General features: G+C 43.0%; 1 protein-coding gene across 5 annotated transcripts in view; it reads right to left on the bottom strand.

Moving 5' to 3' along the window:
* HEATR3 (HEAT repeat containing 3) overlaps positions 1–15,579 on the bottom strand; it is a 46,833-nt gene that overhangs the window by 12,704 nt on the left and 18,550 nt on the right. For all 5 annotated transcript variants that reach the window (XM_077985619.1, XM_077985618.1, XM_077985617.1 and 2 more), the window contains 4 exons: positions 15,022–15,112; positions 14,757–14,914; positions 14,396–14,478; positions 12,710–12,846 (listed from right to left, as the gene is read on the bottom strand). In XM_077985619.1, the coding sequence (XP_077841745.1) occupies positions 12,710–12,846; positions 14,396–14,478; positions 14,757–14,914; positions 15,022–15,112 (469 nt within the window). The remainder of the gene's footprint in view (positions 1–12,709; positions 12,847–14,395; positions 14,479–14,756; positions 14,915–15,021; positions 15,113–15,579) is intronic.

Raw genomic sequence — 15,579 nt, 5'->3', positions numbered from 1 at the left:
AGCACCATCATTTTAACTGACCTAACATTCCCTTCCCACTCCTACTCCTTATTCGCACACTTTTCCTATTGTCCCTTCTTCCCACACAGGACAAACAGAACACCAGCAGTAAGCCATTACTCTGGCACAGGCATGGGCAAGGGACAGTGAGGGTCACCCAGGGGAGTTGGCTCCTTAACCCCTTTGATGGGAAGAGATTTGCTTGGTGTGGTAAACTGTATTTTCTAAAAATGGCCACAGCAATATTTCAAGTCCTGTGTAATCTTCAAGAACCTCGCCACTTCCTATAAAGATGTGAAATCTACTTCTCCTTTCCTTAAATCAGGGTAGGACTCTGTGACTTCTTCAACCAACAGAATACAAAGTGATGGTCACAAAAGGCAGTATGACTTCCAGCCCTGACGCATGTGTGCAAGCTCTTTTTTCTCTCAACTTCTGCCCTGGGAACCTAGCCATCCTGTTATGCAGAAGCCCACGTCACATGAAGAGGTCACCGTGGGTGTTCTACCTGACAACCCCTGCACCAACTGCCAGACACGTGAGTGAACAAGACTTCGGATGATTCTGGCCCACACTCTGCAAGTTTTCCAGCAGAGGCCCTAGACTAGTATTTCTCAGCCTCTGCACTACTGACATTTTGGACCAGATAATTCTTCATTTTGTGTGTGTGCAGGGGTCTCCTGGGCACCGCAGGATGTGAAGGAGCATTCCTGGCCTCAACCCTCTAGATACCAGTTGCAATTTCCAAGTTGTAAAACCAAAAATTCCTCCAGATGTTGCCAAATGTCCCTAGGTGGGAGGTGAGAGGGGATAAGTGGCTATGGTTGAGAACCACTGGCCTAGACATTGTGGAGTAGGAACAAGCCATCTCCACTGTACCCTAAATTCTTGACCTAAGGAAACTCTCAGAAATAATAAATGATAGTTGTTGTTTTAAGTCACAGAGTTTTGGGGTAACTTGTTATGCAGCAATAGATACACTCATTTCCTGCCCCACAGTGCCTGGGACTCGATATCATTCCGATCCCCTGCTTTTAGGTTATCCGGGTGGAAGAGAGGCAGCTTCTGTTCAAATTTTAATCCCAGTTGATTTTATTTTTTGGCTCTTTCATTTTCAGATATACAAAATGTACCAAAATAGGGGACTTCCCGTGATGATCACAGAACAATAGGAGACCTGGGATAGAGTAATTATGTGACTCCTCCCGCCTTCATTTTAGTCTTGGCTCAAACGTTACCTCCTCACAGAGGCCTTTCCACACTAACTGGCCTAGTGTAACGCCTCATATCATTCTGCTTTTATTGTTTTCTTCATAGCTAGTTATCACATAAAACATTTATTTCTACTAGAATGCAAACTCCATGAGCATAGTGACCTGGCTTATCTTGTTCACGCCTGCAACCCTAGCATTTAGAACAGTGTACGACACAAAGCGTTCAATAAATACAAGTTAAAAGAATGAATGACCTTGGGCTGGGTGTGGTGGCTCACACCTGTAATCCCAGCACTTTGGGAGGCTGAGACAGGCGGATCACGAGGTCAGGAGATCGAGACCATCCTGGTTAACATGGTGAAACCCCATCTCTACCAAAAATACAACAAATTAGCTGGGTGTGGTGGTGGGCGCCTGTAGTCCCAGCTATTCGGGAGGCTGAGGCAGAAGAATGGCATGAACCCGGGAGGCAGAGCTTGCAGAGAGCCGAGATTGCGCCACTGCACTCCAGCCTGGGCGACAGAGCAAGACTCCGTCTCAGAAAAAGAAAAAAAAGAATGAATGACCTGGAAGAGGTTCCTTAACCTCTCAGCTAAGGTTCCTAAATCTCAGCTTCCTCAGCAGGATGATGAAGTAATAAGGCCTATCTCTTAAAACATGGTACCTAACAGGCACTCAAAAATCAGCATGAAGTTGTTAATACATTTGAGTTTTTTTTGAGACAGGGTCTTGCTCTGTCACCCAGGCTGGTGTGCAGTGGTGTGATCTAGGCTCACTGCAGCCTGGACCTCCTGGGCTCAAGCAATCCTCCTGCCTCAGCCTCCCGAGTAGCTAGCACCACAGGCACGTGCCACCATGTCCAGCTAATTTTTCTTGTATTTGTAGAGACGGGGTCTCATCATATGTACAGGCTGGTCTCAAACTCTTGAGCTCAAGCAATCCACCCCCCTCAGCCTCCCGAAGTGCTATGATTATAGGTGTGTGCCACCCTGTCCAGCCAATTTGTTGCTATTAAACTTCAAAAAGTTACCACATTGACTGTGAAATGTATATTTGATTAAAGGTCTAAATAAATTTATGAATTGTACACAAAGAGGTGATTCAAAATGTCTTTACTCTTAACAACTTTGAACAGTATTTAAGAATTTGTAGCACGTCTAAATGTAGGTACATAATCAACGCAGGAGTAATTACACTCAGGTGAATTTTTCAGACTGATTTTAATATTTTTCACTCTGTCACTCAGGCTGGAGTATAGTGGCAAGATCTGGGCTCACTGCAACCTCCGCCTTCCAGGTTCAAGCAATTCTCCTGCCTCAGCCTCCCAAGTAGCTGGGATTACAGGTGTGCACCACCGCGCCCAGCTAATTTTTGTATCTTTAGTAGATATGGGGTTTCACCATGTTGGCTAGGCTGGTCTTGAACTCCTGACCTCAGGTGACCTGCCCGCCTTGGCCTCCCAAAGTGCTGGGATTATAGCTGTGAACCACCACGCCCAGCCTGAATTTTCTTTTTTTCTTATTTTTAATTAATTATTATTTTTTTGAGACGGAGTCTTGCTCTGTCACCCAGGCTGGAGTACACTGGTGCGATTTCGGCTCACTGCAATCTTCACTGCCTGGGTTCAAGCAGTTCTCCTGTCTCAGTCTCCCAAGTAGCTGGGACCACAGGTGCACGCCACCATGCCCGGCTAATTTTCGTATTTTTAGTGGAGACGGGATTTCACCATATTGGTCAGGCTGGTCTCAAACTCCTGACCTCAGGTGATCCAACTGCCTTGGCCTACCAAAGTGCTGGGATTACAGGCGTGAGCCACTGTGCCCGGACACTCAGTCTGAATTTTCAATATTCTGACGTGGAATGGAAAATATATCCCAGAATGGGATACTACCATTTTAATTATAACTAAAAAAGAATGTTCTGATTCTGAAAATCTGGAAAAACAGAATCCTAAATGATTTCAGAACTCATGTAATAGAGCTGAATGACAGACTGACCCAATATGAAATACAACATTCCTAAAAAACACATTGATGTTTTGAAAACCAATAGCTTTTAATGAAGGAGACAAAGATAATAGTGCTTTTGAATGCAAGGACCAGATTGTACTAAAACGTCCTCCTTTTATCTCTGATATCAGACACAAACATAAATGTAGGTATGTACAGAGTATCACAAACATTATAACTACTGTATTCGGAACTGTATTTAGCATTAAAATTAAAACAAGTTAGATAGAGAAGTAGAACCATCATACCTTTAACTCTCAACCATAACACAAAACAGCAGAGATATTTAGCCCCATTCTCCCCACTAAATTCTCCATTTTTTTTTTTTTTAATAGAGACAGAGTCTCACTCTGTTGCCTGGGCTGGAGTACAACAGCACAATCATAGCTCATTGCAGCCTTGACCTCCTGGGCTCAGGCAATCCTCCCACTTTAGCTTCCACAGGCGCAAGCAAGCTACCACTCCTGGCTAATTAAAAAACCTTTTTTGGTGGGGACAGTGTATCACTATGTTGCCCAGGCTGGTCTTAAACTCTTGGGCTCATGTGATCCTCCCAATTCAGCTCCCAAAGTGCTGGGACTTCAGGTGTGAGCCACCGTGGCCAGCCTCCACTAAATTATCTTGTAACAGTTCCCACTATCCATATAGAACCCACAGGATTACATTATTAATAAATCTCAAATGCTTAGAAGGACTGTATTAGAATATCATCTCTAGGACAAGCACAGTAGCTCATGCCTACAATCCCAGCACTTTGGGAGGTCAAGGTGGGTGGATAATAAGGTCAGGAGTTCAAGACCAGCCTGGCCAACATGGTAAAACCCGTTTCTATTAAAAATACAAAAATTAGCCAGGCGCTTATTCACCAAAGCTGAAATGAAGGAAAAAATGTTAAGGCCAGAGAGAAAGGTCGGGTTACCAACAAAGGGAAGCCCATCAGACTAACAGCAGATCTCTTGGCAGAAACTCTACAAGCCAGAAAAGAGTGGGGCATTCAACATTCTTAAAGAAAAGAATTTTCAACCCAGAATTTCATATCCAGCCAAACTAAGCTTCATAAGTGAAGGAGAAATAAAATCCTTTACAGACAAGCAAATGCTGAGAGATTCTGTCACCACTAGGCCTGCCCTACAAGAGCTCCTGAAGGAAGCACTAAACATGGAAAGGAAAACCGGTACCAGCCACTGCAAAAACATTCCAAATTGTAAAGACCATCGATGCTAGGAAGAAACTGCATCCACTAACAAGCAAAATAACCAGCTAACATCATAATGACAGGATCGAACTCACACATAACAATATTAACCTTAAATGTAAATGGGCTAAATGCTCCAATTAAAAGATACAGACTGGCAAACTGGGTAGGCCGGGCGCGGTGGCTCAAGCCTGTAATCCCAGCACTTTGGGAGGCCGAGACGGGCGGATCACGAAGTCAGGAGATCGAGACCATCCTGGCTAACACGGTGAAACCCCGTCTCTACTAAAATACAAAAAAAATTAGCCGGGCGAGGTGGCGGGCGCCTGTGGTCCCGGCTACTCGGGAGGCTGAGGCAGGAGAATGGCGTAAACCCGGGAGGCAGAGCTTGCAGTGAGCTGAGATCCGGCCACTGCACTCCAGCCTGGGCAACAGAGCTAGACTCCGTCTCAAAAAAAAAAAAAAAAAAACTGGGTAAAGGGTCAAGACCCATCACTGTGCTGTATTTAAGAGACCCATCTCACATGCAGAGACACACATAGGTTCAGAATAAAGGGATGGAGGAAGATCTACCAAGCAAATGGAAAACAAAAAAAGGCAGGGGTTGCAATCCTAGTCTCTGATAAAACAGATTTTAACCAACAAAGATAAAAAGAGACAAAGAAGGCCATTACATAATGGTAAAGGGATCAATTCAACAAGAAGAGCTAACTATCCTAAATATATATGCACCCAATACAGGAGCACCCAGATTCATAAAGCAAGTCCTTAGAGACCTACAAAGAGACTTAGATTCCCACACAATGGGAAGTGGGAGACTTTAACGCCCCACTGTCAACATTAGAAAGATCAACGAGACAGAAAATTAACAAGGATATCCAGGAATTGAACTCAGCTCTGCACCAAGCAGACCTAACAGACATCTACAGAACCCTCCACCCCAAATCAACAGAATATACATTCTTCTCAGCACCACATCACACTTATTCCAAAACTGACCACATAGTTGGAAGTAGAGCACTCCTTAGCAAACGTAAAGAACAGAAATTATAATGAACTGTCTCAGGCCACAGTGCAATCAAACTAGAACTCAGGATTAAGAAACTCACTCAAAACTGCTCAACTACATGGAAACTGAACACCCTGCTCCTGTATGACTACTGGGTACATAATGAAATGAAGGCAGAAATAAAGATGTTCTTTGAAACCAATGAGAACAAAGACACAACATACCAGAATCTCTGGGACACATTTAAAGCAGTGTGTAGAGGGAAATTTATAGCACTAAATGCCCACAAGAGAAAGCAGGAAAGATCTAAAATTGACATCCCAACATGACAATTAAAAGAACTAGAGAAGCAAGAGCAAACACATTCAAAAGCTAGCAGAAGGCAAGAGATAACTAAGATCAGAGCAGAACTGAAGGAGATAGAGACACAAAAAACCCTTCACATAATCAATGAATCCAGGAGCTGTTTTTTTGAAAAGATCAACAAAATTGATAGAACGCTAGCAAGACTAATATAGAAAAGAGAAAAGAATCAAATATATGCAATAAAAAATGATAAAGGGGATAGCACCACTGATCCCACAGAAATACAAACTACCATCAGAGAATACTATAAACAGCTCTACGCAAATAAACTAGAAAATCTAGAAGAAATGGATAAATTCCTGGACACATACACCCTCCCAAGACTAAACGAGAAGTTGAATCCCTCAATAGACCAATAACAGGCCCTGAAATTGAGGCAATAATTAATAGCCTATCAACCAAAAAAAGTCCAGGACCAGACAGATTCACAGCCAAATTCTACCAGAGGTACAAGGAGGAGCTGGTACCATTCCTTCTGAAACTATTACAATCAATAGAAAAAGAAGGAGTCCTCCCTAACTCATTCTATGAGGCCAGCATCATCCTGATACCAAAGCCTGGCAGAGACACAGCAAAAAAAGAGAATTTTAGACCAATATCTCTGATGAACATCGATGTAAAAATCCTCAATAAAATACTGGCAAACCGAATCCAGCAGCACATCAAAAAGCTTATCTACCATGATCAAGTCAGCTTCATCCCTGAGATGCAAGGCTGGTTCAACACACGCAAATCAATAAACATAATCCATCATAAAAACAGAACCAAAGACAAAAACCACATGATTATCTCAAGAGATGCAGAAAAAGCCTTCAACAAAATTCAACAGCCCTTCATGCTAAAAACTCTCAATACATTAAGTATTGCTGAAAAGTATCTCAAAATAATAAGAGCTATTTATGACAAACCCACAGCCAATATCATACTGAATGGGCAAAAACTGGAAGCATTCCCTTTGAAAACTGGCACAAGGCTGGGCGTGGTGGCTCAAGCCTGTAATCCCAGCACTTTGGGAGGCTGAGACAAGCGGATCACGAGGTCAGGTGATCGAGACCATCCTGGCGAACACGGTGAAACCCCGTCTCTACTAAAATACAAAAAACCAGCCAGGCGAGGTGGCGGGTGCTTGTAGTCCCAGCTACTCAGGAGGCTGAGGTAGGAGAATGGCATAAACCCGGGAGGCGGAGCTTGTAGTGAGCTGAGATCCAGCCACTGCACTCCAGCCTGGGCAACGGAGCGAGACTCCATCTCAAAAAAAAAAAAAAAGGCCGGGCGCGGTGGCTCACGCCTGTAATCCCAGCACTTTGGGAGGCCAAGGCGGGCGGATCACAAGGTCAGGAGATCGAGACCACGGTGAAACCCCGTCTCTACTAAAAATACAAAAAATTAGCCGGGCGCGGTTGTGGGCGCCTGTAGTCCCAGCTACTCGGGAGGCTGAGGCAGGAGAATGGCGTGAACCCGGGAGGCGGAGCTTGCAGTGAGCTGAGATCGCGCCACTGCACTCCAGCCTGGGCGACAGAGCGAGACTCCGTCTCAAAAAAAAAAAAAAAAAAAAAAAAAAAGAAAAAGAAAACTGGCACAAGCAGGGATGCCCTCTCTCACCACTTCTATTCAACATACTGTTGGAAGTTCTGGCCAGGGCAATCAGGCAGGAGAAAGAAATAAAGGGTATTCAAGTAGGAAAAGAGGAAGTCAAATTGTCCCTGTTTATAGATTACATGATTGTATATTTAGAAAACCGCATCGTCTCAGCCCAAAATCTCCTTAAGCTGATAAGCAACTTCAGCAAACTCTCAGGATACAAAATCAATGTGGCAAAAATCACAAGCAATCTTATACACCAATAACAGACAAACAGAGAGCCAAATCATGAGTGAATTACCATTCACAATTGCTTCAAAGAGAATAAAATACCTAGGAATCCAAATTACAAGGGATGTGAAGGACCTCTTCAAGGAGAACTACAAACCACTGCTCAACGAAATAAAAGAGGACACAAACAAATGGAAGAACATTCCATGCTCATGGATAGGAAGAATCAATATGGTGAAAATGACCATAATGCCCAAGGTAATTTATAGATTCAATGCCATCCCCATCAAGCTACCAGTGACTTTCTTCAAAGAATTGGAATAAACTACTTTAAAGTTCATATGGAACCAAAAAAGAGCCCGCATTGCCAAGACAATCCTAAGCCAAAAGAACAAAACCGGAGGCATCACGCTACCTGACTTCAAACTATAGCACAAAGCTACAGTAACCAAAACAGCATGGTACTGGCACCAAAACAGAGAGATAGATCAATGGAACAGAACAGAGCCCTCAGAAATAACACCACACATCTACAGCCATATGATCTTTGACAAACCTGACAAAAACAAGAAATGGGGAAAGGGTTCCCTATTTAATAAATGGTGCTGGGAAAACTGGCTAACCATATGTAGAAAGCTGAAACTGGATCCCTTCCTTACACCTTATACAAAAATTAATTCAAGATGGATTAAAGACTTAAATGTTAGACCTAAAACCATAAAAACCCTAGAAGAAAACCTAGGCAATACCATTCAGGACACAGGCAAGGGCAAGGACTTCACGTCTAAAACACCAAAAGCAATGGCAACAAAAGCCAAAGTTGACAAATGGGATCTAATTAAACTAAAGAGCTTCTGCACAGCAAAAGAAACTACCATCAGAGTGAACAGGCAACCTACAGAATGGGAGAAAATTTTTGTAATCTACTCATCTGACAAATGGCTAATATCCAGAATCTACAAAGAACTCAAACAAATTTACAAGAAAAAAACAAACGATCCCACCAAAAAGTGGGCAAAGGATATGAACAGACACTTCTCAAAAGAAGACATTTATGCAGCTAACAGACACATGAAAAAATGCTCATCATCACTGGCCATCAGAGAAATGCAAATCGAAACCATAATGAGATGCCATCTCACACTAGTTAGACAGGCGATCATTAAAAAGTCAGGAAACAACAGGTGCTGGAGAGGATGTGGAGAAATAGGAACACTTTTACACTGTTGGTGGGACTGTAAACTAGTTCAACCACTGTGGCACATATACACCATGGAATACTATGCAGCCATAAAAAAGGATGAGTTCACGTCCTTTGTAGGGACATGGATGAAGCTAGAAACCATCGTTCTCAGCAAACTATCGCAAGGACAAAAAACCAAACACCGCATGTTCTCACTCATAAGTAGGAATTGAACAATGAGAACACTTGGACACAGGAAGGGGAACATCATACACTGGGGCCTGTCATGGGGTGGGGTGAGGGATAGCATTAGGAAATACACCTAATATAAATGATGAGTTAATGGGTGCAGCACACCAAATGGCACATGTATACATATGTAACAAACCTGCACGTTGTGCACATGTACCCTAGAACTTAAAAGTATTAAAAAAAAAAAATTTAGCCAGGCACGGTGGCTGGTACCTGTAATCCCAGCTACTCAGGAGACTGAGGCAGGAGAATTGCTTGAACTTAGGGGGCGGAAATAGAAGTGAGCCAAAATTGCGCCACTGTACTCCAGCCTGGGCAACAGAGTGAGACTCTATCTCAAATGAGAGAAAAAAAAAATCACCTGCAAATATAAGCAATTATCCTTTATCAAATTCATTCTGATAAGAAAATATTCTGTTACTCCAAAATAAATAACAATGATACTACTTTTCGAGTCATTTTCATTCTCCATTTCTCCAAATGCCAGTGTCAGGTGATACGAAGGCCATAGATGGGATATGAGTATGGGCCCCAAGCAAGCTGGATAGCCCAGAGGTATTGTAATGGCCCTCTTCCCCCAGCAGTAACCATCCAAACCCATTACACAGGCAAGGCCAATTCAGACTACCAATCCCTGGAAGTAACTGAGCCCATGTCGTTAGGTGAATACATTTTCAAAATCACTGTTGTGACAGTAATGTGTGGTAGGTGATTTCTACATAAATAACATCATGGCCCTCAGGATACACAAAAGCATTCTTAACCTAGCAGCATGTCACATTCCTGAACCTTAAAAAAAAAAAGATGATGTCAAGAATAGACATGAAATGGGAATTTATTTAAAATCGAAGTGCTTAGTTATATTTTCCCACAATTCAGAAACGTTCCATTATTTCTCCAGGACTCAGCTTGGGATGGTTTTCCTGTGATCTTTGCAGTTAATAAATGTGCTGGCCTCAGTGACCACAAATAACCATCAGAACCAGGAGAAACATATCTGAGTGCTTTCACTATAGCACAGGCACACAGGGAGTTTGTTTCAAGTGAAATAAACTTTGCATGCTGCCTGGGGATGGGACCTGGGGTACCTGGACCAGACTCTCACTGAGAAATGGCCCAGAGCTGAGAGATGGCAGCTTGTGGAACCAGGGCTGCCAGGGTTACCTAGAGCTTAGGCAGGGCTTGGAAGCAGTGAGAGACCTGGGGTCCTGCTCACTTGGGACTCTGGCTGTGGTCTCCCTGCCTGGCTCTGCCCCTTGCCTCTACCCAGGGGAATTGGTGGGGGTGGGCATGAGCAACAGCAGCCCTCTCACTCCCACCCCACAGGACATCTTGCTGGGCTGATGGGAGCCAGAATGCTTGCAAAAGTGGGGGAAAGTTCCCTCCCCGTTTATCATCCAGATCTCTTCCAGGTTTAGAAGGAGGTTGCGAGACAAATACAAAGCTACAGCCATCATCTGGTCTGCTCACACTGACGAGCCTTTGTACTCCAGTGCTTGTCCCGTCCTGCCTTGGAATGGGAATGGGACTAGCACTGCCCATATCCTGACTATATCCTGTCCTGGGCATGGCTGGGCACAGCTTTCATGAGATCATTCCAGCCAATGAATGCACAGTCAGGGAGTACTTGAAAGCTACACCTGTTAACTGATCAATGTTGAAAGGGCGGCAGAGACAGCTCAGTAACCATTTATGGGTTTCTGAACATTTAATTACTTAATTTTTAAAGATTAATTTAGAACTTGAAAAACATGTACCATTAAACACACAGCACCTCTTAGGAACTTGACGGAATGTAAAACAAATGTCTAAAGAACTGGGGACCAACATTTGAATGGATGTTGACACAAAAACTTGTATTAGTAAAAAGTGACTCTCTTTTGATTTTTTTTTTTTTTTTGAAATGGAGTTTCACTGTTGTTGCCCAGGCTGGAGTGCAATGGCGCGATCTTGGCTCACCACAACCTCCGCCTCCAGGGTTCAAGTGATTCTCTTGCCTCAGCCTCCCGAGTGGCTGGGATTACAGGCGCCTGCCACCACGCCCAGCTAATTTTTGTATTTTTAGTAGAGACGGGGTTTTGCCATGTTGGCCAGGCTGGTCTCGAACTCCCGACCTCAGGTGATCCACCTGCCTTGGCCTCCCAAAGTGCTGGGATTACAGGTGTGAGCCACCGCGCCTGGCCTGATCTTTTAAGAGTTCAGTTCTTGGACTTAATGTTGTGTCTAAAAAGGAGGATAAAATATATGAAGAATACACTGCATGTAACACAATGGAATTATCTTATTTGTCAGCGTAGGAAGCAAATATCTTCACATTTACCCCCCAAAAGTCCTGAGAGACACCTGAAACCTCAGCAGCTGAGAGAGAGGGGCAGAATCCCACCTCCCAGGCTACCCTCACTCCAGCAATGGATGCTGGGTGGAGTAACGTGGAGAGTTTTCCTTTAGTATACAACACACCACTTGTTCTTCTCTCTCAGTCTCTATTGTTTTTGTTTGTTTGGTTTGAGCTCCTATAGTTTAATGTAGTCAAGTTAAGTAAGATTTTACTATGAGGAACTATGAAAATCTGTTAGAAGAATATGCATCGGACTTTGTACAGCTAGTTTTATTTTTTTTCCTCCAAGTGAAACTCACAGCTAGGTCATTTAAAAGAATATTTAACTCCGGTATCTCTATAGATCTTTGTGTGCATATGAAATTAATCCATATCAGAGACCTGTTAACTTAGAGATTCAGCTCCTACCATGCAAATGTGTTTGAAGAAATATATATATTAGATGATGGCAAGGTGTAGAATTGTGTGGATGGTATTCTACCATTTGCCTTACACACACGCATGCATGCCCACATACACATGCTCTCTTACATATGGAGAATCTCTCTGGAAGGATACACAAGTAACTGGTGTAACTGTAACTTGACTCTGAGAGAGGAACTGGGTGTGGAAGAAAGGAGCGAGGCTTCCAGTTTCTGTCCTCTAATAAACTTTTGAATTCTGTACTACATACATATATGAATCAAATTTAAATGCTTATAACTGGGAAGAAAATAATAGAAAATTACTCAATTATTATTATTATTATTTGGAGATGGAGTTTTGCTCTTGCTGCCCAGGCTGGAGTGCAGTGGCATGACCTCAGATCACTGCAATCCCCGCCTCCTGGGTTCAAGCCATTCTTCCGCCTCAGCCTCCCGAGTAGCTGGGATTACAGGCATCCGCCACTACGCCCAGCTAAATTTTTGTATTTTAGTAGAGGGGTTTCATCATGTTGGCCAGGCTGGTCTCCAACTCCTGACCTCAGGTGATCCTCCCGCCTCAGCCTCCCAAAGTGCTGGGACTACAGGCATGAGCCACCGCGCCTGGTCAAGAATTACCCAAATACCTTAATGAGGCCTTTATGATGTTTATGATTCAGCCTTGATTGGCCTGATAAAACTAGATGCAAACAATTTTAATAAAAAAGAAAACTAAAAGCCCAGGAGCTGCCTGCATACCTCGTTTTGACTCTGTACCCCCGGGCAACTATAAATATGTGATTTCTGTGTCTGGGAAAGGTTTCTGCAGATTGGATGACAAACAATACACATTTACAAAATCCAAGTTCCTGCCCCTTCAAAATTCTGTTTTGTCTGCGTAGTCTTTCACAATAAAGCCTAAATATTTACCTGGTTGAGAAAAAAGCAGCTGTGACAGATGCTGTGCAAGTGTCTGAAGGGCTGCGGCTCCTCCCAGGTGCTCCACATCCAGGAGGGACACAAGACTCTGGAGACAGAAGAGGGCTCTGCACTGAATAGTGTTCATTCTGGAAAGGAAGTGAAACAATGCTGTCTGTTTCTCCAGAAGTTGCCCATCAGAATTCAGTATTAACTTTTAGTCTAAGCTTCAGGTTCTGACTGGAAATATCTATAAATACAAGGCGATCTATGGCAGTTAGCAAAGAATCACAAGGTGAACTGTTTTTTGTGTTTTCTAAAATGTATTATCATTTTTCAGACGGGGTCTTGCTCTATTGCCCAGGCTGGAGTGCAGTGGTGTGATCACAGCTCGCTGCAGCCTCAACCTCCTGAGCACAAGTGATCCTCCTGCCTCAGCCTCCTAAGGAGCAGGATTACATGTGCACGCAACCACACCTGGCTGAGTTTTTTATTTTTTGTAGATAAGGGTCTTGCTATGTTGCCCAGGCTGGTCTGGAACTCTTGGCCTCAAACAATCCTCCTGCCTGGATAAGTGCTAGAATTGTAAAGTAACCGTTAATCTGCCAAATCAAACTGCTTGAGTATTCACGCCCTCTGATATACAACTCATTAATAAGTCATGAGGAATCTGTTTTAGAAAAATTTCTATGTAGGGTAGCATCCTTAAAATTATAATTTTCTTCAGATAGGAAGAATTCTTATTCTGTTTCCCAGGCTGGAGTACAGTGTCACCATCATAGCTCACGAAAGCCTTGGACTGCTGAGTTCAAGCAATCCTCACACTTCAGCCTCCTGAGTAGCTAGGACTACAGCTGAGTGCCACTATGCCAGGCTAGTTTTTGTAATTTTTTTTTTCTTTGTAGAGATGGGGTCTTGCTATGCTGCGCAGGCTGGTTTCAAACTCCTGGCCTCAAGTGATCCTCCCACCTCGGCCTCCCAGTGTCCTGGGATTATAGGTGTGAGCCACCACGCCAGCCTAAAATTATTTTTAATTGTGAAATGTGACATATATATGGTTAAGTACACAACATATATAGAGAGCTTAACAAATAGTCTATGAAGCCAACACCCATGCACCTGGGAAAGAAAGAAACACTGCCGGACCCTAAAAGCCTGTCTCTCTTCCTTATAACATCCCACCTCCCTGACACCTACAGGTAACCACCACACAGACTTTTACGGTAAACATTTCCTTGCCCTTTTTTTTTTTTTTAATAGGTTTATCACCAAGGTATGCATCCCTGAACAAAATAGTTCAATGTTGCCTGTTTCTCAACTTTGTAAAAACTGGATCACAGTGTGCGTATTCTTTTATGTCTTGCTTTTTTGGTTCAACAATGTAAGCTCCATCCAAGTTGTGAGTAGTTCTAATTCAAATCCCTTTTACTGCTGCATGTATTGCACTGAGTGATTTTGCCAAAATATATTTACCATTCTAACTCTGATGGACAACAAATTTGTTTACGGGTTGGGGCAACTGTGACATACACTGCTATGAACATGTATTCTAGGGCACATGGGCAGTATTTTTCTGGTATATATACCCAGGAACAAAACTTCTGGGTCTGAGGGGGAGTCAGCACCTTCTATTTAATGGCCCATCATTTCATAAAATAAAATAATGACAAATGTTTTTGAAAGTAGAAAAGTTCTTACTTTCTAATCAAAGGTTTCCAAGTAGGGTTCCTAGAACATAGGTCAACTGCAATGCTGTTTGGAAAGGCAGTTTTCTCAAAAATCTAGATTTAAAAGAGGCAGTAAAGCAAAAGTTAAAGAGTAGTCATTTAACACATGATTCCCTTATATAATTCCAAAATATTACTCCTAAGTGAAATGGTTAGGCTTCATATAGAATGACCTTTTCACCTACTTCCAGTACTATTAGCTCAGCTTTGTCTCAGATCTTACCACCATCTACAACCTGAAAGTGTGAGCTTGCTTCTTTTGTACACAGAATGAATACCTTGCTTAAGCCTTTCCCACGCTCCACGGTAAGCCTAGAATGAAAACGGATTACCTTCTTTGGGATGAGGTAGTTGGTGAGAGCAGTGTGAACCTCATGGGAGAGGCAGAGGGGAGAGAACAGCTGTCCCCTGCACTCACTGAAGGAATTCTCCATAAATGCATCACTTTCATCACTGCTAGAAAGTTCTTCCCATTCGTCATCAGAGGGATCTGGGAAGCGGGCAAACCACGCAGAACTGGAATAGTTAAGAAAATCTCCACGGGAGTTTCCCTCTTGGCCCAGGGGGAAAATGTCTAAATGTAAACTGTTAACAAACCTTCATTGCAGCACATGTTGACGATAATTTCCAGAGCAGTCTGTTGAGCTGTCAGCAATGCTATAGTCTCTCTCAGCTCCTTGTCAGTGGGCTTTAAAAAAAAAAAAAAGTAAATGACCAACTCTCAATGGTTGGGAAAATGTTTTTGGGGAATTTCCTTAGTGAAAGCCTACTAGATTTTTGTACTTGGAATAGAGCACATGGAGAATGGGGTAGGTAAAAGAAAAGTCATGAAGTGCCAGAAGTACAAACGAGCATTATAATTCCTCTTGGTACGGTGGAGCATGCCCCCATTAACTGGGTTCCCATCCATCTGCATGGCTATTCCCCAAGCGTCGCTTAGTTAGCTGGAGAGAACAGACAAATATCCAGGAATTCTGAACGGAATTCACCCTGAAACTTAATCTACTATGTCAAGAAGTAGCTGGGCATACTAAGATTTAAACAAGAGTTCATTTCAGACACCAGGCACTTACAAACAAACCTGCTTTTAGATGCTCAGCTTAGATGTCTTTCTTGCAATGGCTGCGTTAACAAACACTACTAAGGAGCCCTTAT

The sequence above is a fragment of the Macaca mulatta genome, chromosome 20 (assembly GCF_049350105.2).
Source record: "Macaca mulatta isolate MMU2019108-1 chromosome 20, T2T-MMU8v2.0, whole genome shotgun sequence".
In the NCBI taxonomy this organism is placed as follows: domain Eukaryota; kingdom Metazoa; phylum Chordata; class Mammalia; order Primates; family Cercopithecidae; genus Macaca; species Macaca mulatta.
The sequence above is the reverse complement of the archived record's forward strand: the minus strand, read 5'-3'. Positions and strand labels throughout refer to the sequence as shown.